Raw genomic sequence first — 23017 nt, forward strand, 5'->3', positions numbered from 1 at the left:
CCTGATGTGAGTCTAGAGCAATAATAAAGTAGCACGAAGTCGTGGCTAAAGCAACAGACATTCGTTGTCTCCCAGTCTGGGCGCCAGAAGCGCCCTATCAAGGCATTGGCCTTCTTGGCCTCCTCCAGCTTCTAGCCAACAATCTTTGGCATTCCCTGGCTTACACATTCTCTGCCTTCCACTTGAATATCCCATCTTCACTTGGCTGTCTTCTTATAAAGACACAGGTCATGTTGGATTAGGGCCCACCCTACTCCAGCACCATCTGGTCTTAACTAATGACCTCGGCAATGACCTGATTTCCAAATAAGGTCACATTCTGAGGTCCTGGGGGTTAACACTTCAATGTATCCTTTTTTGGGGGGGGGTATTATTCAATCCATAACACCTCCCAGATAAACTACTGGACCTGAACCCTTGTCTAGGGCTTCTCAAATTAAGACACAAACTTAATACAACCATTAAAGCCTCTCATTGTCAAAGGCAGGGGGCTAAGAAACCTTTGAGTTTCTGCTGCTGAGGACAGAGCTGCTGCTTTTCTAGGCATTTGGGCCCTGCTGTTGTGTTCTGCCCTCTGCCAGCCCTGCCTCCTCAATGCATCTGGCCACAGGCAGCCACAAGGTCTGGAATCTTTATCCTCTGTATTTGTGCTAGAGCCAAGGCCTGTGGGCATGGCCTCACTGGCCTCTGGCAGGTGAGACCCAGGAGTAGAGAATCTGGGTGCACCAGCTCCAGGTTTCTTAGAATCCATGAGCCAGATGGATGCCACCTGCCTGGGTGGGCAGGACTTTAAAATCCCAACATCTCATTTCTTTTCTCAATATCATTGATAACCATTTGATTATTCACTAACTGTTGAGCACCTACTGTGTGCTGGGAAATGGGCAGGTGGCAGCAGGGGAAGGGACCCACCATGAAGAAGATGGACAAAAATCCTCACTCTGATAGGGGAGATGGACAGAAACATTAACATGATAAATCAAAAACTGCATCTATGGTGGGACATAGAAAGTAAGCAAATGCATAACAGGGGACGTGGTGACATGCCCTGTGAGGACAAAAGAGCACAAGAGGAAGGCGGGACTAGTCTAGGTCGGCAATCAGGGAGGGCTCCTCAGAGGAAGTGACATTTCCAGAGAGAAGGAGAGCGTCAGACGGATGTTTGTGGGAGAGCATTCTTGGCAAAGGAAACAGCAGTAGCTCACCTACATGGCATGTTCAGCCCCCTTCCAGGTTTTCCCAGTTTTGATTTGTTCTTTTCTTTTCTGCTTGGCTTCCTGGTTAAATTAAGCGCCTTCTGGAAAAAGCCTAACCCCAGCTAATCAGCAGTGTTGTCAAAGATTTATATCAGGATGTGCATCTCAGCATTATTTGTAAAAATAGAACAAAACTGGAAGCAACTGGTTCAGTACCGTATGGTCCCTTCATATGATGGAATATTACGTCGTCATTAAAAAGCATCTGTTGGGAGAATATTTACGGACGCGTGGAAATGCACACTGTATAATGACGAGTGGGGAGAACTGATTTTTTTTTTTTTTTTTTTAAAGAATCAAGGTGAGGTAAACCTATGTCTTAGCTCCGGCTGCCATTATAAGAGTATGCAGCAGGCGGCTTCAACAACAGAAACTCATTGCTCACGGTTCTGGATGCTGGAACCATAGGGCCAACACAGTGAGGACTCTCTACCTGGCTTAAGGACAGCCGGCTTCTTGCCAAGAGAGAGACAGCTAGCTCTCTGGTGTCTCTTCGTATAAAGACACTAACCTCATCATGGGGGCCCCACCTGTGTAACCCCCTCCAACCCTGACCAACTCCCAGAGGCCCCGCCTCCTAACACCATCACACTGGGGCTCAGGGTTTCCACACATGATCGTAGGGGTTGCGATCCACTTCAGCCTGTCCTATCTTCTGCTCTCAAGTGTGTACATTTGAAAATATACGTTAGGGAAAGAAAGACTGGAACGCACTGTACCAAGATGGCCTCTATAGAGTGCGGTTCGGGAATCTTTATCTTCCCGATTCTTCTCTGTATTATCAATTTTTCTACTGTGAGCACAATTTCCTTTTGTAATCAGGAAAAAAATTAGGTTTGTCTTGTTATAGATTTAAGAGGAAAAAAAAGATATTTTTGCTCATTATGACAAGGGGGGGAATGAATATTTTCTGGGTGTGTCCACAGTGTGTTAGCTGCGTCACCCGTCCAGAGAGGGTGAACACCAAAGTCTCAATTGATATAGCAATAATCAATGCTCATTCTTATTGTTTTACTATTAAATAAACAAATTAAATGAAGAAAAAGGAAATCTTCCTTATGGAAGAATTCCATTTAATATAAATGCAGATGCTCCACTTCTAGAAGCAGGGTTGAGTCTCCCCCCTCATTGGAGGGTAGGCTGGACTTAGTGACTCACTTCCAGAGAATAGAGTAGGGAAGGGAGAGATGAAGTCATTTTATAGTGGGGAAACCTCTCAGACACCACCTTAAGCAAGGGACCAAGGTCGGACGCCCCCCCCCACACACACACACAATCGTATGACCCCTGACGGATGTGATGGGCAGGGGACCTCACCTCTGGTTTTCTTCCCTAAGACTCACAATCCCTGTGTAATCATGAGCAAAACATAGACAAACCCAGACTGGAGGGTGTTCTGCCGGATACCTGGCCAGTCCTGTCCCGGACTCTCAAAAGTCATGATATATGTAAGGGAAGACTAAGAAATTATCACAGACCAGAGGAGCGAAAGGAGATGTGACAACTGGATGTGACGTGAGGTTCTGGAACAGAAAGGAGACATTAATGGGAAACTGACAAAGTTCAAATAAAGTCAGGAGTTTAGTTTATAAATAACCTGAGGGGGAGAGAGGACTATCCCCCATTTTACAAATAAGAGTCCGAGATAGAGAGTGTGGCCGGAGGTTGGCGGCCAGGAAGTGGCAGTACCAGGTGCCCTGAACTGAACCCCAGGAAAGAGATATGGAGGAAGGGAGGGAGAGCGGTTTAATTTTTTTTAAGATTTTATTTATTGATTTGAGAGAGAGAGCATGAGTCGGAGGAGGGGCAGAAGGGAGGGAGAAGCAGGCTCCCTCCCCACTGAGCATGGAGAGCCATTTAATTTTTAAAGGAGTAATTTCTTAAAACTCCCTTTAAGTCTGGGGCAGAAAACGTAGATTAGGGGCCAAAGAGCCTACATTAGAGAATTCAGGGATTCTTTGTGGTTTTTGTGTTATTGACATACAAGTTTGAGATGTTCAAGATGCTGATCTGACAGACGCATTATTACCCAGTGAGTTTAGTGAACATGTGTCAGGTGATAGAGTGGCCCAAACTTGTTTTTTTGCCCCAGGTGGTGGCGGCGGAATGGGGAAGCTCAGGAGCCTTGTGCTGGCCCAAAGCAGCCTGGAAGCAGCGTGTGGGTGATGGGAACTGCCCTCTCTTGGTGGACACAAGGGAGAGCAGGGGGAGAGGCACAGGTCCTTAACCCAGGACCTGTCATGAACAGCATGGGTGTCCTGGCAAGACCAACACTACCTAAGTTCATTTTTTTTTTAAGATTTTATTTATTTATTTGACAGATAGAGATCGCAGGTAGGCAGAGAGGCAGGCAGAGAGAGGGAGGAGGAAGCAGGCTCCCTGCTGAGCAGAGAGCCCGATGTGGGGCTCAATCCCAGGACCTGAGATCATGACCTGAGCCGAAGGCAGAGGCTTAACCCACTGAGCCACCCAGGCGCCCCCCTAAGTTCATTTTTGGCTGCCATTCACTGAATTTACCGGATGCCACACATCTTCTTGTCCTGTTGATCAATCCATAAAACAACATTGTGCAAGAGGCATTTTTAGACCCATCATCCAGATGAGGAAACTGAGGTCCACAGGGATAAAGCAACCTGCCAATGTCCTATAGCCAAGCGTGGTGAAATCTGGATTCGAACCCAGCACCGGGAACTCATCATCCCACTCCCTCCCCTTTGTTTGACTCTCCCCTTCTCTTCCTTCTCCCCCTCTTTCTTTGTGTCTTTTATGTTGTATCTGTCTCTCTCCTCCTCCACCTGTCTTCCCTTTCTCCCTCTCCACCTCTCTGCTTTACTGTGTGTCTCTCACTCTGTTTCTCTCCTTCAGTTAATGTCAATTAGGAAGGCAGCGAGACTGTGCATGGTTGATGGTTATAAATGTGTGTCCCTTGACAAATGGTCACTTGTGCTTGAAACTGATCTTTGGCCCAAACCCTTTTTAATTCATAAATGCTCCTTTTGGCCAATTTCAAATCACCAAAACTGAGGGGACTTTGGGTCATACATTCATTCAACAAACATTCATTGAATGCCTCCTACGTTCATGCACTCTTCCAGGCACTCAGGATATGCAGTGAATGGAAGAGACAAAAATCCCTGTTTGGGGGGAGTTGACATTTTAGTGGAGGAAGCAGGGGATTGGGATAATCAACATAATTTAGAGATTATATATGTATGTGTAAAGGGCAGAGAGTATCTTAAATATTTTAGGCTTGGCAGGCCTCACCATCTCTCTCACAACTACTCAGTCTGCTGTCATAACACAGAAGCAGCCACAGAGAAAATACATAAGAGAATGGTCATGACTGTATACCCATAAAACCATCATTTACAAACACAAGTGGCTAGGCCATGGGCTGAACTTTGAGGACTCCTGTGTAAGAGGGGAAAGAGAGCTTAGGAGAAAAATTAAACAGGAGAGGAGCTTTGGATTGTCAAAGTAAGGGGTTGCAGTTCTTCTAATAAGCCCTGAAGGAGGTGAGGGGGTTGCCATGCAAGTATGCTAGGGAAAAGAAGCCCAGGCAGACAGGATAGCCAGTGCAAAGGCCCTGGGACAGGAATGTTCCTGGCATTTATGAGGAGCAGCAAGGTGGGGAGTGAGTGAAAGCAAATGAGGGAGCTGGTGAGGCCAGAGGAGGTGGCATGACCAAATAGGCAGAGAGGCTGTGGAATTTATCATCCAAACCGGGACAATTTTGAGAGCAAATAGGGAAAGGAGGACTCAAAAAATAATTAACAGGCATTGCGTGATCTACAATGAGTATAAACTAGGACATACGACCTCCCTCACAGCCTCTGTGGGACATTGGCTCTTTCACGGTCAAACCCACACCATTTTTATCCAGTATGCTGGGGAATTGGGTGTTCTCCTGAATTGCGTATTTTTTTTCTTAACATCCTGTATACTTTTTCTGAATGAACCAGGCTCAAAAAAAAAAAAAAATAGAGGAAAATAAACCATAAAACAGAAAGCACTTAAGAATTTTACTGGGACTCAGCCATTAATTTGTTTGATGAGTATTTATTGAACGCTTGCTAAACGCCAGGCGCCACGCTAGGCACCAGCAGTGTGGGGATGAATCAGTCTCTCCTTTAAGGCTCTCACGGGCCAACTATTATAAATATAAAATACTATGTAAGTGCAGCGAAGAGGTGAAGTAGAAAAAAAAATCTTTCTGTTGCAAGCCAGAAGGATGGTTCCAGTCCCAGCTGTGCCATCCACACCCTGTGCAAGCTGGCGAGTCACGTTGCCTTCCTCAGCCTGGTTCCCCTATCCTCTGGGCATGGAAACTGTGGGAATCAAGGGGTATTTGTCACTAAAGTGACAGTGGTTGTCTTGCCTGCCTCTTTGTTCCCAGGGAAACAGCCTGATCATTTGGACCTGAGATAAGCACAGTCTCCTGTCCATGGTACTGTTTTTTTAAAGATTTATTTATTTATTTTGTGGGGGAGGGGCAGAGAGAGAATCTCAAGCAGACTCCCTGCTGAACATGGAGCCTGACCTTGAGATCATGACCTGAGCTGAAATCCAGAGCCTGACGCTTAACCGACTGAGCCACCCAGGTGTCCCTGCCCTTGGTATTATTTAAACAACCCATTCCAGGGACCTCAAGGTTACCTGCATTCATCATGCCACCAATGCTTAGTAAGTACCTGCTGTATGCCAGGTGCCATTCTGGGCACTGGGGAGGTGAGGTTTTAGGGACAAAGACTGTCTACAAATAAAGCGAAGGTATAAATTGACAAGGTGAATCAGAGAACAAAGCATGCCAGGAAGAGAACGGAAGTCTGGCAGTGCTGGAGGGAGGAGCTAGTCCTGTGGGTCAGGAGGCCTGGGAAGGCTTATCTGAGCTGGGGACAGTGGAGCTGAAGACTGAGTGATGAGGAGGCATCAACCACACCAAGATCGAGGGGACTCTGGGCTCCAGGGGGCGCTGGGCTCCAGACAGAGGCTCAGAGAACAGATACAACTAGTGCGTTGTAATCTTGAACTTTACCTTTTGGTGTACCGATTTCTCCATCAGACATACCGGAGACATTGTTTTTCCTCACCTGCCTCATGAGATCCATAGAAGGATCAATGAGAAAGTAGCATTTGAGAAAGCCCTGCAGGAGATGAAGGAGCAAACCTAGGAGATATCAGGGTGTGTCACCCAGGAAAACTGTGTGATGCTGCAGTAACAAGCATCCCCCAAAGTCTCCATGACATTAACAACTGCTCATACTACGTGTCCAGTGTAGGTTTGCCGTGGGAGAGAAGGGGCTGTGCTCACCATTGCCACTTGGAAGCCATCCGATCAAACAGCTAGGACATTGCCACTTGCTGTCCCAAATAGAAAGAAAGCCTCAAGGGTCCCACGGCGACAGTTCAGTGTTCCAAAGTGGCACAGCTGTCTCCACTCACTCCTTATTGGCCAGCACTCAGCTTGAGGCCCTCAGCCAACCACAGGGGGACTGGGACGGGCCATCCCACCATATCACCAGAAATACTTAGTGACAACACTAATAAGAAAGTGTTCCAAGCACTGGAATTCTTTGAGCCTTTAGGAAAAAGACAGGACTCTTAAGAACCCGTCCTTTTCAGGATTACTGATTATGACAGGTGAACAAGTTTCCATCCTCCTTCATTTCGCCAAACACAGACTCGTGCACACACCCGCCCTTTTCCTGAACTGCCAAAGGAGGTCAGACCCAGGAGGGGAAGTTTGGGCCCCCCACATCGTCTGCTATCAGAATAGCAGTGGCAGATCTAGCCTTCCTTCTTGGGAAACGTAGTTCCCATTTTGTTCCCAAGCATACCCCAGGGAAAGCCCACCTCCTTATCAAAAATTGCATCCACCCCTCCCCCAACTTCTTCTCCTTGATTTGTTGGCTGTAGAGCATGGACTTGAATAATTTGGGCCAGACTGGAAAGAGAACAAGTTCTCGGTCCCAGGGAGAAAAGCAAACAAGGGAGGTGAGAGAGGAAGGACAGCTTGGGAACTGATGGTGCAGGATGTGTGGGGAACTTGGACCCACCTCTCATTCAGTCATTCCACAAACATGTGTTGAGCACTGCTTGCATACCTGGCATTGTGCTAGGGAATACAGCAGTGAACAAGAACAAAAAAAGCACCTTGTGGAACTGACATTCTAGCCGGGGAGATGGACAGTGAGCAGGAGAAATAGGAAAAGTGTAAAGAGGGTGAAGCTAAGGGAAAATCTGGCACAGGAAATGGGATTAGAAATAAAGGGCCGTCGGGGCGCCTGGGTGGTTCAGTGGGTTAAAGCCTCTGCCTTCGGCTCAGGTCATGGTCCCAGGGTCCTGGGATCGAGTCCCACATCGGGCTCTCTGCTCGGCAGGGAGCCTGCTTCCTCCTCTCTCTCTCTCTGCCTGCCTCTCTGCCTATCTGTGATCTCTGTCAAATAAATAAATAAAATCTTAAAAAAAAAAAAAAGGAAATAAAGGGCCGTCAAGGAAGACCTCTTGGAGAAGGTGGCATTTGAGCAAAGACCTGAAGAAGAGTGAGGGAGGAACCATGTAGGAATCTGGGGGAAGAGCCTTCCAACGGGGGGAGCAGCAGGTGCAAAGGTCCTGAGATGGGACTATGCCTAGTGTACCTGAGGAGCTGAAAGGAGCCCATGAGGCTAGAGAAGAGTTATCCAGGGGCAGAGTGACAGGGGCATTGGGGGGTGGGATACCTCTGCCAATTAGTAGCTATATTTGTTTTCTGTGGCTGCCAACACATGGAGGCCAGAAGCCAGAGACTAAGATGTCAGGAAGGCTGTGCTCCGTCTGAGACTCAGTAGAACCCTTCCTTACCTCGTTCTGTCTTCTTCCAGTGGCTGATGACCCTTGGCGTTCCTTGGCTTCCCTCCACACTCTGCCTTCATAGCCATGTGGCCATCCTCTCCCCTGCATGTCCCTGTCTCAACCTGGTGTTTTCCTCTTCTTTAAAAGGACACCAGTCACATTGGATGAGGGCCCCCCCCCCCATCATGACCTCACCTTAACTTGATGGCAGCTGCAGAGACCTATTTCCAAGTAAAGTCACATTCCCAGGTACTGGGAGAGTAGGGGGACAAAAGGCAACCCAGAATGGACCTTGGGCATGGAACTTTACTTCTCCTTACCCTCCAAGGAGGATGGGAAGAATTGTGTACCACCTTTTGGGGTCTATGAGAGGATTAACTGAGCTCAGGTAGACTGAGTGCCTGGCACTGGGTATGTCTGTTATTAGGCTGGGCAGCATGTCATGGGCCAGAGGGGTCCTAAGCCTATTGGGGAGCTGGATTGGGAGCAGAGGCTGAGATGGAGGGGCTGCGTCAGTTCTGAGGGGCCTCTGCTGTTTCTCCCTGTTCCATCCCACCTCTCTTCCCCCACCCGCCACTCTGTCCCCATCCCAAACCTGTTTCCTGAGATGGCCCAGACTTTTTCTTGTGTTGGCTGGTGCGGGCTTTCTCTCCCTGGACTATATTTAGCCTAAGAAATAGGCATGAGAAGCCTCAGCTGCCGCAGCACTGGAAAGGAAAAGCACAAACCCAGTCCTGCCTTCTGTCCAGCCCTGTTCTGCTGACTCCATTCTTTCTTCCAGAACCTTCTAGAAGCAAAACATCAGAACTTTGGGTGTTTGTTGGAAGAAGGACATGTACAAGAGCTCTGACATATTAATTGTGCCCAGAACTTGTGTGTGTCCATGATGAAAGTTGGCTTTGTTTGTTGGTTCGCTTTGTTTTCCATTTTTTAATTGTGGTAAAACACACACGACATAAACTTTACCATCTTAATGATTTTTAAGTTCTGTGGCAGTAAGTACATTCTCATTGTTGAGCAGCTATCCCCACCACCCATCTCCAGAACTCATTATATCTTGCAAATAGACTGTGTCCCCACTGAACACTGACTCCCTGCTCCCTCCTGCAGCCCCTGGTGCCCGCCATCTACTTCCTATCTCTGTGACTGTGACTTCTGTAGGGATTGCATAGAAGTAGAATCATAAAGCATTTCTTTTTTTTTTTTTTTAAGAATTTACTTATTTATTTGAAAGGGAGAGTGCATGAGAGAGCAGAAGGAGGGCGGAGGGCAGAGGGAGAAGGAGGAGCAGACTCCTCACTGAGCAGGGAGCCCGATGCAGGGCTCAATCCCAGGACACTGGGATCATGACCTGAGCTGAAGGCAGACACTTAACTGACTGAGCCACCCAGGCACCCCCAGCCTCTGCCTTTTTATGACTGGCTTATTTCACTCAACATAGTGTCCTCAAGATTCTTCCACGTTGTACCATGGGTCAAAATTTTCTTCCTTTTTAAGGTAAAGTTTACCCAAAAAATATGGTTAAAAAGTAAAGTAAAATAAGCATACGGAAAACCTACAGATCTTAAGTGAGGAGCTTGATGAATTTTCACAAACTGGGCACACCTGTGTGACCAGCACCCAGATCAGGAAACAGAACCTTCTCAGCCCTGAAAGCCCCTTGGGGCCCCCTCCACAAAGGGTGCCCCATCAGGACCTCAGGCATGGTTGACTAGTTTGCCTGCTTTTGTATTTTGTAGAAATGGAATCTTCCATACATGTTCTTTTCTGTCTGGCTTCCTTTGCCTGACACTAACTAACTCAGTAAGGTTTCATGTGACAAGTGGCAGTCATTCATTGCATGACATTCCATTTATTTATCCTCTTGTTAATGAGTTTCAGACCATTTCCAGTTTGGGGCTATTATGAAGATCACCACTATGAACAATCTTGACCATGCCATTCATATTTCTGTTGGGTAACGACCCAGGACTCAGGAGTGGAATTTCTGGGTGGTAGTACAAGTATGTGATTTAATTTTGGTAGAAATTCCTAACCCCTTTTCCAAAGTGGTTGTACCATGTGTTATGGATTGAAACGTGTCCTCCCTCCCCCAATTCATATACTGAAGTCCTAACACCCAGTACCAGAAAAGCGTGACCTTCATTGGACGTGGGATCATTGTCGAAGATGAGGTCATTAGGGTGGGCCCTAGTCCAATATGGCTGACATCTTTAAAAAAGGGGAAAGAATTGGACAGAGAGACAGACATGCACACAAGGAGAATGTCATGCAAAGATGAAGGTGAAGATCAGGGTGATGTTTCTGTAAGCCAAGGAACCACCAAAGATTATCAGCAAACCCCCAGAGGCCAGGGGAGAGGCGTACAATGGTTTCAGCCTCAGAGCCTCCAACAGGAACCAACCCAGCTGACACCCTGGTCTCAAACATCTGGCCTTCAAGAACTGTGAGACAATAAATTTCTGTTGTTTTAAGGCCCCTTGTTGTAGTTCTTTGTTACGCCAGGCAGAGCACTCATATGCCATACTACCCTCCCATGGGCAACGTAAGGGAGATTCCAGCTTCTTCAGACTCCCCAACACCTGATAGAATCAGTTTTTCTCATCCTAGTATTTGTGGTTGGTGGGAGCAGGGGCAGGAGAAGCATCGTATGGGTGTGTTTAAAGGTGAGCTTTTAAAGCCATGTTCCATGGGTGTCCCAGACCTGATGAGCCACCATAAGGCTCCCTCTGCTCCAGCTGCTGATGCCAGGGCTTCCCCAGCACAGAGGTTACCTCCATGGGCTCTTGGTCCCCACCTCCTGGTTCCAGTCCCATGTCTACCACCAATTGGCTCTGGGACCTTGTACTGGCACTTTTGTCTTTCTAGGCCTCAGTTTCCCCAGTTAGAAAATGGGCATGATGGTAGAATAGGGTCATCATGAGGATTAAATGAGTAACTAAGCTAACATAACTAATATACTTAGAGTGTCTGGCACAAGTACTCCATGAGCATCTGTTTTTATATTTCTCCCTTTCTTTCTCTTTCTAGTCTTGATTTTCTTTCTTTTTTTTTTTAAGATTTTATTTATTTATTTATTTGACAGAGAGAGATCACAAGCAGGCAGAGAGGTAGGCAGAGAGAGAGGAGGAAGCAGTCTCCCCGCCGAGCAGAGAGCCCGATGCAGGGCTCGATCCCAGGACCCTGAGATCATGACCTGAGCTGAAGGCAGCGGCTTAACCCACTGAGCCACCCAGGCGCCCCTCTAGTCTTGATTTTTATCCCCTCCTCTTACTTCCTTCTTGGCACAGTGTTCTGCCATCCAGAGAAGAATGTTTGACTTGTAGACATCTTCCCTGACTCTTCAAAAACTGAGCTGGGCACATCTGGGAATTTTTTTGTGGTTCACATTGAGGCTGTAGAGCATAGAGGAGGGAGACCCTTGAGGAAAAGGCTCACAGCCCTGCCATCTGTCTTGGTGATTTAACCTGGCCTTCAGACCCTGCCTTCATGCACTTCCTCTAAGGGAAGAGTGTGACTATATCAGGGAGAAGGAGGGAACCAGGGGATCATTTCTACATTTTGATTGGGTTGTTTTTTTTTTTTTTCCTAGAGTTTGGTCTGGGATGTTCTCTTGAGTTTCATTCTGGTTCCTGGGTCCTGTGAGGCCTACATGATTAAGAGGGGACTATGTCCGTCTAATGGTACCTCTGGGGTTTCCCCCACTAATTGATCCAGTTCCATTTCTCTGTCTGTGCTTCCAGAGCTCCAGGACTCCACAGGCCAAGGACATTTGAGGGCAGAGCTCCCCCTTCTCCCACCTGTCAGGTCATACTTGAGTCCCATGAACTCTCACCTACTTTCCGTTCTCATTTCCCACAGAGCAACGATGCCTCAGGGAACACTTGGAACTGGTTGTACTTCATCCCCCTCATCATCATTGGCTCCTTTTTTATGCTGAACCTTGTGCTGGGTGTGCTGTCAGGGTAAGTCTCTGCTAGTCTCCCCATCCCACACCCCCTCACCATCTTCTGACCATAAAGAGACCATCAAACCTTTGTTTTCATTCTCCAGGCAGAAAATATACCTTCCCTTGTCTTGGTTTAGCCAGGAAGTTATTAGCAAGTCAGGTGCAGGTGCACAGGTTGAGCGCTGCTAAAAGCACCCAGGGAAAGGACTCATGAGGGCTGGAATCCATTCCAACATTAGCTCACAACATTGTACCCCTGGCATTGAGCAACCTCCACCCGAGAAAGGGGAGGTTCTTTCCAATGCAGACCTCTCATTCAGAAGTCTTTCCCAACCACAACCACCACACAAGAAACTTCTATAGAGCTTTACGTTTTATAACTTAAATTTTTTAAAAAACCAATAGATTGGGTTCCCCCTTCCCATTTTCCAAATATACTGTATATTTCAGTATACAATCAAACACGCATTTTCATGACATATAGTATCTCTTATCCCCAAGACTGAATGTGGGTTTGGAGATTGGGGGGCTTGATGATAAATAGGTTTTTTTTTCTCATCACAAGAAGTCCGGGGGCTGGAATGGTGGCTCCATGGTGACGTGAAGGACCCCGGTTCATTCTAGCTTTCTACTCTGACATCCTAACTGGACAGAGGGTTTCAGTCTCATGGATGCCTCATGGTCTTAAGACGGCTGCCTCACACTCACAAGAGGGTCCACTGCACACTCCAAACATGAAGAAGAAAGAGGGGGAAAAAGGGGAAGGATATATATCAGGCTACCACAGAAATCTTCAGCTTATGTCTCATTGGCCTCACTTAAAAGAGAGTTGAAAATATTCTCCACCCAAGAGTATAGAGAATCAGAATGGGGTACGCGGCCAGCAGTGGTTGGCATGGCATGGTTCTGTGGCTTTACTTTTTTCCTCTACCTGAGTGCAGTTGTTGGATAACGTGGGAAGCTGGCAGAAATACTCCCAACCCCTGTGGTATTCTAATATCTCAGGAGACATGATTTCTTGTGTTAAAGTCCGCTGCCTGCCCTCTAGGGATTTCTGAACCCCCAAACGCACACACACACACACACACACACACACCCTAAAATGTCAACAACAGCCACACCTGGCTCTTTCCTGCTTCTGCAGAGAGTTTGCCAAAGAAAGGGAGCGGGTGGAGAACCGGCGGGCTTTTCTGAAGCTCAGGAGGCAGCAGCAGATTGAACGAGAGCTCAATGGGTACATGGAGTGGATCTCAAAAGCGGGTGAGGCCCTTTCATTCCGAGAGTTTTGGAGTACACGGAGTTCTGCATGCAGCTCACGGGTGGGGGAAGGGAGGGCCTTGATGGCAGGAGAAAGAGGACCTGGTTGGGTGGCCCCACTTCTCAGCAGCAGGCAATCTGGAGCAGGGTAGAGAAACTTTCAGGGTGACACCAGGATAAGGTGTCACGTAACGGCTGAGGGACTTTTGGTTTACATCCCAGCTCTGCCACCTCCTAGCCGCGAAGCTCACTTCCCTGTGCTCCAGTTTCCTTAGTTGTTAAATGGAGATACGATAGCGTCTCCCTTGCAGGGCTGGGGAGTGTGCGGTAAGAGCTTCCAAGCTAAGCCACCGAGCAAGGGCAGGGCCCAACACACAGTGGGTGCGTGTTTATTGGTTCGGCCATTCAGCAGACATTTATGGAGCAGCCCTTGTGTATCAGGCACCGTTCTAGGCACTGAGGATATGGCAGTGACCAAAAGACCAAATCCTCACCCTTGGGGCTCCTAAATGTTCTACTGAAGGAGACAGAAAATAAACAAGGGCACTTGGTGTTGAGTGTTCCCCAATGCTGAGAAGAAAAATAAAACAGCGTAGGAAGTGGAAAAAAGTTGGAGGAGGTGGGGTGGTCCAAACGAGGTGGGGTGGAAATAGCTGAGGAGGTGAGGTTGGAGCAGAACCCAAAGGAAGCCTTGTGGATGTCTAACGAAGGGAGTTCCAGGCAGAGGAAATAGCAAGTGCAAAGGCCCTGAGGTGGGAGCAGCATTGAGTGATAGCCAGGAAACCCGTGTGGCTGGAGCAGAATACGTATAGAGGAAAATGGGAGGAAGCAAGGACCAGGAGGTGACAGGGGCCAAATCGGGCAAGGCCTTAAAGGTCACAGTAAAGAAGCTGCATTTCATTTTGAGGGAGACAGTGTTGGCTGCAGTGAAGCTGGGAGTCTGGAAGAACAGGGCAGCACATTTGTAGCTGGTTGAGTTGCCTCAATCAGCAAGAGGAGAAGGAAGGTGGCTGGGCAGACCCTTCTCCTTCCTGATCCAAGGGAACCCAGCCCAGGAGAGGCCTGCAGGCGCTGGAGCTTAACTATGTGCTCTTCCTCTTTAGAAGAGGTGATCCTCGCGGAGGATGAGACCGACGGGGAGCAGAGGCATCCCTTTGATGGTAACTGCTCTGAACCTGGCTCGGGGGGTGGGGGTGGATCCCAGGGGAGACTACAGCAGCCAGTGCTGGGGGAGCAGACTATTTGGTTCTAAGAGGCCTCCAGGGAATAGATGCTCAGGGCCCAGGTGACTCCAAGAACAAACACAAGATCAGGTCAGGACCAGGAAGACACAAGCATGGTGCAAATCTGCTTCTTTGGGGGCATTTCAGGACCTTGGTGTAGGCTTTACATTTTCTGACCTGCCCTTTGTGCTTGAGCCAGGTGCCTCAGTCTTCCTCATCCATCAAATGGGCACAAGAGTAATAATACCTACCTCACCAGGTTGTTTATGGAGATTGCATTAATGCTTGCAAATAGAATGCCTGCAACAGCGCCTGGCCCAGGGTCAGCCCCATCTGTGTTCGCTAAATAGATCAATAGCCAAGAATCCAGCTTACTATTCAGGACAGTCGTCTCCCATGATAGAAATTTGGCTAGACAGAGCAAGGACTTTGGATTAAACAATACCAAGAGTGAAAAGGAAGTAAAGGAGCTGGAGCTTGATCTCCATAGATTACAAAATAGATTTTACAATTTGCGGGGGAGGGGAAGAGATGGACTCATGGGGGGTGTATGTGACTGAACTCACCGTCCCCTGGAGAGCTCGTGGGGAAGGAATAGAACTTAAATACTGAGGAAGGGCGTCCACAGTCCCATCCTGCCTAGCAAGTGTGCTGAAGGTGTGCTGCTTTCATGGGAGTCTTTGTATGTCTGGTCCCAGGCACCCCCAAAAGGGAAGGGTGGCTGAGAGCCCAGACTTAGACCGAACAGGACTTGGTTCTCATCTTTACCCCTGGGGCAAAGTCATGTGACATCCCTGAGCCTTGGTCTCCACTTTTATAAAATGGGCATACTCTTACTTCCCACCAGCCCGGATGGCCACAAGGATTAGCTAACCCAACAACACATGGCAAGTCCCTGGCCCCAAGAACCCAAGGACACCGAGGTATGCTTCTTTTCTCAAAAAGGGTAACGTCTCTTTCTCTTGCCATGTTTCCATTGTTGGAGCTCTGCGGAGAGCCACCATAAAGAAGAGCAAGACAGACCTGCTCAACCCCGAGGAGGCTGAAGATCAGCTGGCCGACATCGCCTCTGTGGGTGAGTCCCTCCTGCCCCGGCCTGACGCTCAGCTCTCACTGATCGCGGGAAAGATGGGAGCTGGAAGCCTGGGAACCACGTTCCCTCGATTTGGGTCCCTCATCTGATCCCTTTCCACCTGGGTGTCCTGGGGCAGATGACACAATGATGGGAGTAACAGCAGTGCCTATCTCCTAATCCCGTTGTGAAAACTTAAAAAAATCCACATTAAGCATTTAGCAGTGTGTCTGTCAGAGAATAAGCTCCCAGTCGTGGTACTAGGTGTCATTAGTATTCATTGAGGGGCTGCTGTTATTAGGTGCCCGTTGTGAACGAGACAGGAACCAAATCCCTACCCACGCGGAGCATGCAGTCAGTGTAGCACATGGATGTTGAACAGATAATTACTGAAATAAACCTGTCGTGGTAATGGTGCCGCAGAGGAGAGGCCCTGGGTCCGGCCTGCTCTGGAAGAGTGGGGTGTGATCAGGGAAGTCTTCTCGGAGGTGGTGACACTGAAGCTGAGGACTGAAGGATGAGTAGGAGTTCGCCGTGGCAGTGAAAGCAGAGAGGACCATGGGAAAGGCTGTACTCCGTCTGTTGCTGTGGGGGCAAACACAAAGGCAGTGTTTGAGGGGGAGGAGACATTTACCCTTTCCCTGCTCACCCCTCCCGATTGAGACTGTGTTGCTTTTGACCTTGTACGAGGAGAATATATTATTTCTTGAAATGGATTTTTAAACCTTCCGGTAATGAAAGTGGGAGAACATCCAGACAGGGGAAATAACGCATGACTCTGAGGGGAGAAGTCATTTAAACTGTATGGCTGGAGGAAGGAAGGATGGAGGAGAGAGGGAAAGGTGGAGGAGGGAGAGAAGAGGAGGGAAGAAAAGAGAGACAAGGAAAAACTAGAGGCAGAGAAACAGGAAGGTGAGGGGAGCCTGGGTGACTCAGTAGAGTATGTATCTCTTGATGTCGAGGTTGTGAGTTCGAGCCCCACGATGGGTGCAGAGATGACTTAAAAATAAAATATTCTGGGGTGCCTGGCTAAGTGTCCAACTCCTGATTTCAACCCAGATCATGATCTCAGGGTCCTGAGGTCGAGCCCCATAGCCAGCTCTGTGCTGAGCGTGGAGCCTACTTAAAATTCTCTCTCTTTCCCTCTGCCCCTCCGCCCCCCAAAAAAACAGAAGGAAGAAAGGGGAGAAGGGAATTTAACATACACATATAGCTCTAGTCCACAGGCACCAACTGTTCTATACTCTGCTGTTTTCACTCCACCCTAGTTTTTGACCTGAATGCTAAGTTTCAACATCATTCCCACTGCAGTCCCATACTCCAAAAGAGTGCTACACTATAGTTTGCTTGGCTGTGGTTCCGTCATATGGTGTTGGGAGTTGTTTCCAATTTTTGCCCCAACGAGAAGCACCACGGCGAACATTGATATACAATTACTCCCCCCACCCTTTGGGCGTGTTTCCTTGGGGATAATTACAGGATCAAAGATATTAACAGCTTTTCAACTCATTATTCACAGAGCCATTCTGAGTTTCCAAAGCACTGAACCCATTTATAAACCTGCCAAGTACTCATACGATCACGGATTCCACCCCCCCAACCCCGGCCACTGCGTATTTTCCGTTTAATTTCCTTTCCCAGTAAAGTAAGTCTGTAATGATACCTTAAAGCTTGTTTTAATTTGCATTTTTTATTTCTAGCCAAAACACTCTTTTCCTTGTAATGATGAACCCGTCCTATTTCAACTTGTGGACTCTATCTGTTTCCCTCCTTCCAGCAAGTTCAAGAACAGGAGCACTCTGTCAGTGCTCTGTTATTTGATGGGTTCTCTCTGCCCCACACCTTTTGCCAATTAGGTTGCTTCCATTTTTTTTTTTAATGTTTTGTTGTATCTTGATAGGCAGACACATTTTGTTCAGACCTCTTGTTTTAAATGCCAGGTGCTGAAAAAAAAAATTGGTACACTCAAGTCAGGATCTCCCCTATGGATAAGATTAGGCACCTGCTCTTAATTGATGGAGAAATTATTTTCATCAGTCATTCTAGAAAAAAGGAAAAAGTGGTACTACTCAGTGTCGGCAAGGATGTGGGGAAATGAGCATTGTCATATGCTGTTGGCAGGAGCGTAATCTGCAGTGTTTCTGATAAATGGCTTGGTCTTATTTAATTATAGATGTTTATATTCTTTGATCTAGCATTTCCACTTCAAAAGCGTTTCTTCCATGTGTGCAAAAGGCCTATGCCTCTTCTCAACAGTGTTGTTTCTGGTGTTCAAAAAAGTGAAAACCAGGGGTGCCTGTCTGGCTCAGTCAGTGGAGCATGCGGCGCTTGATCTCAAGGTCGTGAGTTTGAGTCCCACATTAGGTGTAGAGCTTACTTAAAAATATAATATTTTTTTAAAAAGTGAAAACCATGGGGCACCTGGGTGTCTCAGTCTTACTAAGTATCTGGCTTCATTCAGGTTGTGATCTTAGAGTCCTGGGATCGAGCCTCACATTGGGCTCCCTGCCCAGTGGGGAATCTTCTTCTCCCTCTCCTTCTGTAGCACCTCCTTTCTCATGTCTCTCTCTAGCTCTCTTTCTCTCTCTCCCCCTCAAATAAAGAAATAAAACAAAATTTTTTTTAAAAAGGGAAAACCAGAAACAACCCACATGCCCAGAAATGGGGAGATGACTAAAGAAATTACATTATTTATACATGATGGACTATTACGCGGCCAGGAAAAAGAACATGGTTTCTACTGGCATGGAAAAATGTTTGAAAGCAATTTCTCAGTGATAAAAGCAAATTGCACAGCATTATATAAAATTTATGATCCCGTTTTAAGAACAATATTAAGTATAAGAGCTACTAAAAATGTGGAACTCGCTCCTCTCTCTCTGCCTGCCTCTCTGACTACTTGTGATCTCTGTCTGTCAAATAAATAAATAAAATATTTTTAAAAATGTGGAAATCGAAAAAAAAATTTTAATGTGGAAATTGGAGGATTGCAAGGGATTTTCACTTTCTATGTGACATTTTTCTAAAACATACAAATTAGTGATGGGCATTACTTTTGAAATGAAAAAAGTAATTAGATAAGTTTAAATTACTTAAAAGCAACAAAGAGTAATTATGAGGAACCTAATGGCTGGCTGTGTGGGCTGGGAGGTATTTGATAGAAAAGCAAAGAAAGCTTCATGAAGGAGGAGTTTTTAAACTGGGTTTTATGCAGAATGGGGTGCATGTATCCATTTATGAGGGCTGCCATATTTCAATAGCACAGACTGGGGGCTTAACAATAGAAATCTGATTTCTCACAGTTCTGGAGGTGAGAAGTCCAAACTAAAATCAAGATATTGGCAGGGCCTTGCTGCCCCTAAATGCTTCAGGGGAGAATCTGCTCCCTGCCCCGCATGGCTTCTGGGGGATCCTTGGTTTCTATGTGCATTACTCGAGTCTCTGCCTCTGTTTCTACGTGGCCCTCCTGAGCCCCTGTGTGGCTCTTTTCTTTTTATAAGGACACCGTTCGTGGGATTTGGGACCTACCCAAATCAAGTGTGACCTCGTCTTAACTTGATTACAACTGCGAAGACCCCTTCCAAGTAAGGTCGTGTTCTCAAGTACCAGGCATTAGGAGTTCAGCACATCTCTCTAAGACACACAGTCCAACCCACAACTTAGGCAGGACCTGTTTCCTATTTACAGAGAATTTTAAGGACCGGTAAATTACCCAAATCCCCAGATCAAGCCTTGGTGGTGACAGACTGCTGTCCTCACCAGAGAACATTCTAGACTGCTACTGGCCACCTTTAGCTCTTGATCCCTTAAGTACAGCTGGTGAGAACCAAAATGTGCTTCATTCTAATACATCAGATCTGGAAGTCCTGGTACCAAAAAAAAAAAAAAAAAAAAAAAAAAAGGTGTAAACTATCTCCTTAACATAGATTTATACTAATGCTATGCAGAAATTATAATATCTTGGATCTGTTGGGTTTCATAAAATCTCTTATATCTTTAAGGGGTGCCTTAAATTTTTAAGGGGCACCTGGGTGGCTCTGTCATTAAGCATCTGCCTTCGGCTCAGGTCATGATCCCAGGGTTCTGGGTTCGAGCCCCACACCAGGCTCCCTGCTTGGCGGGAAGCCTGCTTCTCCCTCTTCCATTCCCCCTGCTTGTGTTTCCTCTCTCACTGTGTCTTTCTCTGTCAAATATATAAAATCTTTTGGGACACCTGGGTGGCTCAGTGGGTTGGGCCTCTGCCTTCGGCTCAGGTCATGGTCTCAGGGTCCTGGCATCAAGCCCCACATCGGGCTCTCTGCTCAACAGAGAGCCTGCTTCCCCTCCTCTCCCTCTGCCTGCCTCTCTGCCTGCTTGTGATATCTCTGTCTCTCTCTCTGTCAAATAAATAAATAGAATCTTTAAAAAAAAAAATATAGGGGCACCTGGGTGGCTCAGTAGTTAAAGCCTCTGCCTTCGGCTCGGGTCATGATCTCAGGGTCCTGGGATCGAGTCCCGCATCGTGCTCTCTGCTCAGCCGGGAGCCTGCCTCCTCCTCCTCCTCTCTCCCTCTGCCTGCCTCTCTGCCTACTTGTGATCTGTCAAATAAATTTAAAAAAAATTTCTAAAAAAAAAAAAAATTAAAAAAAATAAAAAATAAATATATATATATATATATAATCTTTTAAAAATGTATTTTTAAGATCTAAAGATTGCCCACAATTATAATCCCAGACCACAGAGATAAGGATGGGTCAAGGTGGAGCGCGAAATACAACACAGATGACAATGCACAGCTAGTACAGGCCTAGCATGTAGTACGTGTTCAATTAACATTTGTTTCTCTCTCCCTTCCTCATGAGTGCTGGGATTGAGGGATGTGTCTCCAGGCCAGTGATCAGGAAAAACTTGCTCCATAAGTTGGCGCGTGAACCAGATCCTCACTGTAGCTCTTGGGGTTATAGAAGAAGATCATCATGGCCAATAAGCATAATGTGCCAGCATCATGCTAAGGTGCATTCCTCCCCACAGCTCTACGAGGTAGGAAGTGTGGTTGTCCCCAGTTTACAGATTGAGACACTGGAGCACCGAGATGCAAGGTGACTTGCCCAAGGTCATTTGGTGGTTGGTGAAAGAACCAACTTTTCAGGGTGGCTCCAGCAGGAGTAGGGATGGGGACCCTCTTGCCCAGTGACTGAGCTCTACCCCAGCTCTCTTTCTCTCCCTCCTCCCCACGGAGCATTTAAACCTGACCTGAGACCTTCAAGAATCTCATTCCTCTCTGCCACACCCTGTGGATGCCTACGGGTCTGGGCACACCTTCGGGAGCTGCAGAGACCAGGGCCAGAAATGTCCCAAGTGGGAAGGCCCTTGAAGAGCCACCCTGGGGTTCTCAATGCCTGTGAGGTCAGGCAGGTGATAAACATGAGAGAGGGGTCCAGCCAGCATGCCTGGCCCGCTGCTGCTGAGTAGAATTTGGTGACCAGGAAGGAAGTGGCATCCTGCGACATGTCTGCTGTGTCCCGTGCCTGCCTGGTGGGAGGGGGTTGGTGCACAAGCTGCGTGGACGAACGCGTAACTGGACGCGTCAGCTAATGGATACATGGGTCAGTGAACAAGCTTGTGAACAGAGGAAGGAGTGAATGAGCCAAAGCACAATAAACAAACAAATGAGTGCAACTGAAGGTTTTCAAGAAGAAATCATTTAGAAGATTAAATCAGTTCATCCAAAACCGAGCTCCGAACCTCCCCACAAACCCGTCCACACTCACCGGATGGCAGCTCTGTCCCTCCAGGGGCTCAGACCCAAAACCTCGGCTCCTCCCTTTCTCTCACACCCACACTTGATCCCGCAGTGGGTGTTGACATCTCCGTTAAGTAACACATCCCTAATCTGCCCACTCTTCTGCTTTCTCTGCCACCGTGGAGCCAAGTGGCGTCATTGCTGGCCTGGACCAGGGCTGTCGCCTCCTCTCTGTTCCTGCCCCGATCTTCCACAGTCTGTTCCCCCCATGCCTGCCCAGGGGTGCTTGTGAGCACCTGAGTCAGGTCCCGTCCCTCCTCTGCTCAAACCTCTGTGGTCCTCATCTCATTCAGAGCAAAAGCCCAAGTTCTCTGCACAGCCCATAATGCACTGCTTGTTCCACACTGTCCTCTCCCTGTCCTCACCACCTCCCTCTCTCCCCCTCAACCACTCCACTCCAGCCATACTGGTTTCCAGATGCCACTCCCCGAATATACCAGGAGGCATATTTCTGCCTCAAGACCTGTTAACTCTTCCTACAATACTGAGATGATTTAGGTCAACACCTTCACCTTGACCGCTTGACTTAATATGGCAGATTGTCCCATGGCCCTTCCTGGGGTTCCCCATCCCGTTACACTACTGTTTCTTTTTCCCCAAAGTATTTTGTAACTTCTCTCACACTACTAATTTACTTTTTATTGTATTTGCTGTCTCTCTCCCCTAATGGATATTGGGCCCAGAAAGCCAGGGCTCTGTCTGTTAATTAGTATGTCTGGAACACCTAGAATAGAGTCTGGCACATAGTAGATGTTCCACAAGTAAAAGTATATGCAGGCAGATCCCTTGGAGGCTCATTCCTCGGTGATCATGCCTAAAGTGTGGTGTCCATGAAAACTAGGGTCTGATTCACACCTCTTCCTGGAGGCCTCCCAAGCATGAAGCTCTGCTGCTTGCCTCTGCGCTGAGGGTCCTGAGCTCATTCCTCATCCCCACCCCCGTGGTATGACCCCCAGAATCATCAGATGTGACAAGGAGAAGGAGACACAGAAAGTTGACTCCATCATTGAAGAGCCGTCTGCCTACCCCCGACATCCAGAGCGCTCATTGGGTATTTCCGCCTTCTTGTTAGCTCCATCTCTGGAAAGCTAAGCCCTGGGTCATGATCATTCCCTCGGGCCAGAGTGCTCACCGGGGAGGCTAATGGATCCCCTGGCCAGATTCCGTGCCTGGGCCGCACATCAGTTAATTTCCTCCACAGGAACACCCTGACATTCTCCATCCTTTCCTTGGCAGGGTCTCCCTTCGCCCGAGCCAGCATTAAAAGTGCCAAGCTGGAGAACTCGACTTTTTTTCACAAAAAGGAGAGGAGGATGCGTTTCTACATCCGCCGCATGGTCAAAACTCAGGCCTTCTACTGGACTGTGCTCAGTCTGGTAGCCCTCAACACGCTCTGTGTTGCTATTGTTCACTACAACCAGCCCGAGTGGCTCTCCGACTTCCTCTGTGAGTACTACCCGGCCCTGCCCCCACCCGCTCCCTAATCCCTTCCTTATACCTTTTCCCCTTGTCCTCCTCTGGTGGCATGTGTTCCTTCCTTGGCTCATGTTGAATCTGTCCTTTCAGTTGGACATGTCTGTAACTGCTACCACAATATCAGAGCCCAACTTCTTTGGGCCTGGGGGCTGGAAGCTGGAATTCAGGCCA

General features: G+C 47.7%; 1 protein-coding gene across 3 annotated transcripts in view; it reads left to right on the top strand.

The window, feature by feature from the left end:
- LOC111162543 (calcium voltage-gated channel subunit alpha1 A) overlaps positions 1 to 23017 on the top strand; it is a 213317-nt gene that overhangs the window by 104110 nt on the left and 86190 nt on the right. For all 3 annotated transcript variants that reach the window (XM_022527035.1, XM_022527034.1, XM_022527033.1), the window contains exons 7-11: positions 11949 to 12052; positions 13181 to 13296; positions 14397 to 14453; positions 15502 to 15591; positions 22607 to 22816. In XM_022527035.1, coding sequence (XP_022382743.1) covers positions 11949 to 12052; positions 13181 to 13296; positions 14397 to 14453; positions 15502 to 15591; positions 22607 to 22816 — 577 coding nt within the window. The remainder of the gene's footprint in view (positions 1 to 11948; positions 12053 to 13180; positions 13297 to 14396; positions 14454 to 15501; positions 15592 to 22606; positions 22817 to 23017) is intronic.

Source organism: Enhydra lutris, unplaced genomic scaffold, assembly GCF_002288905.1.
Source record: "Enhydra lutris kenyoni isolate GAN:26980312 unplaced genomic scaffold, ASM228890v2 scaffoldscaffold92, whole genome shotgun sequence".
Taxonomy (NCBI): Eukaryota; Metazoa; Chordata; class Mammalia; order Carnivora; family Mustelidae; genus Enhydra; species Enhydra lutris.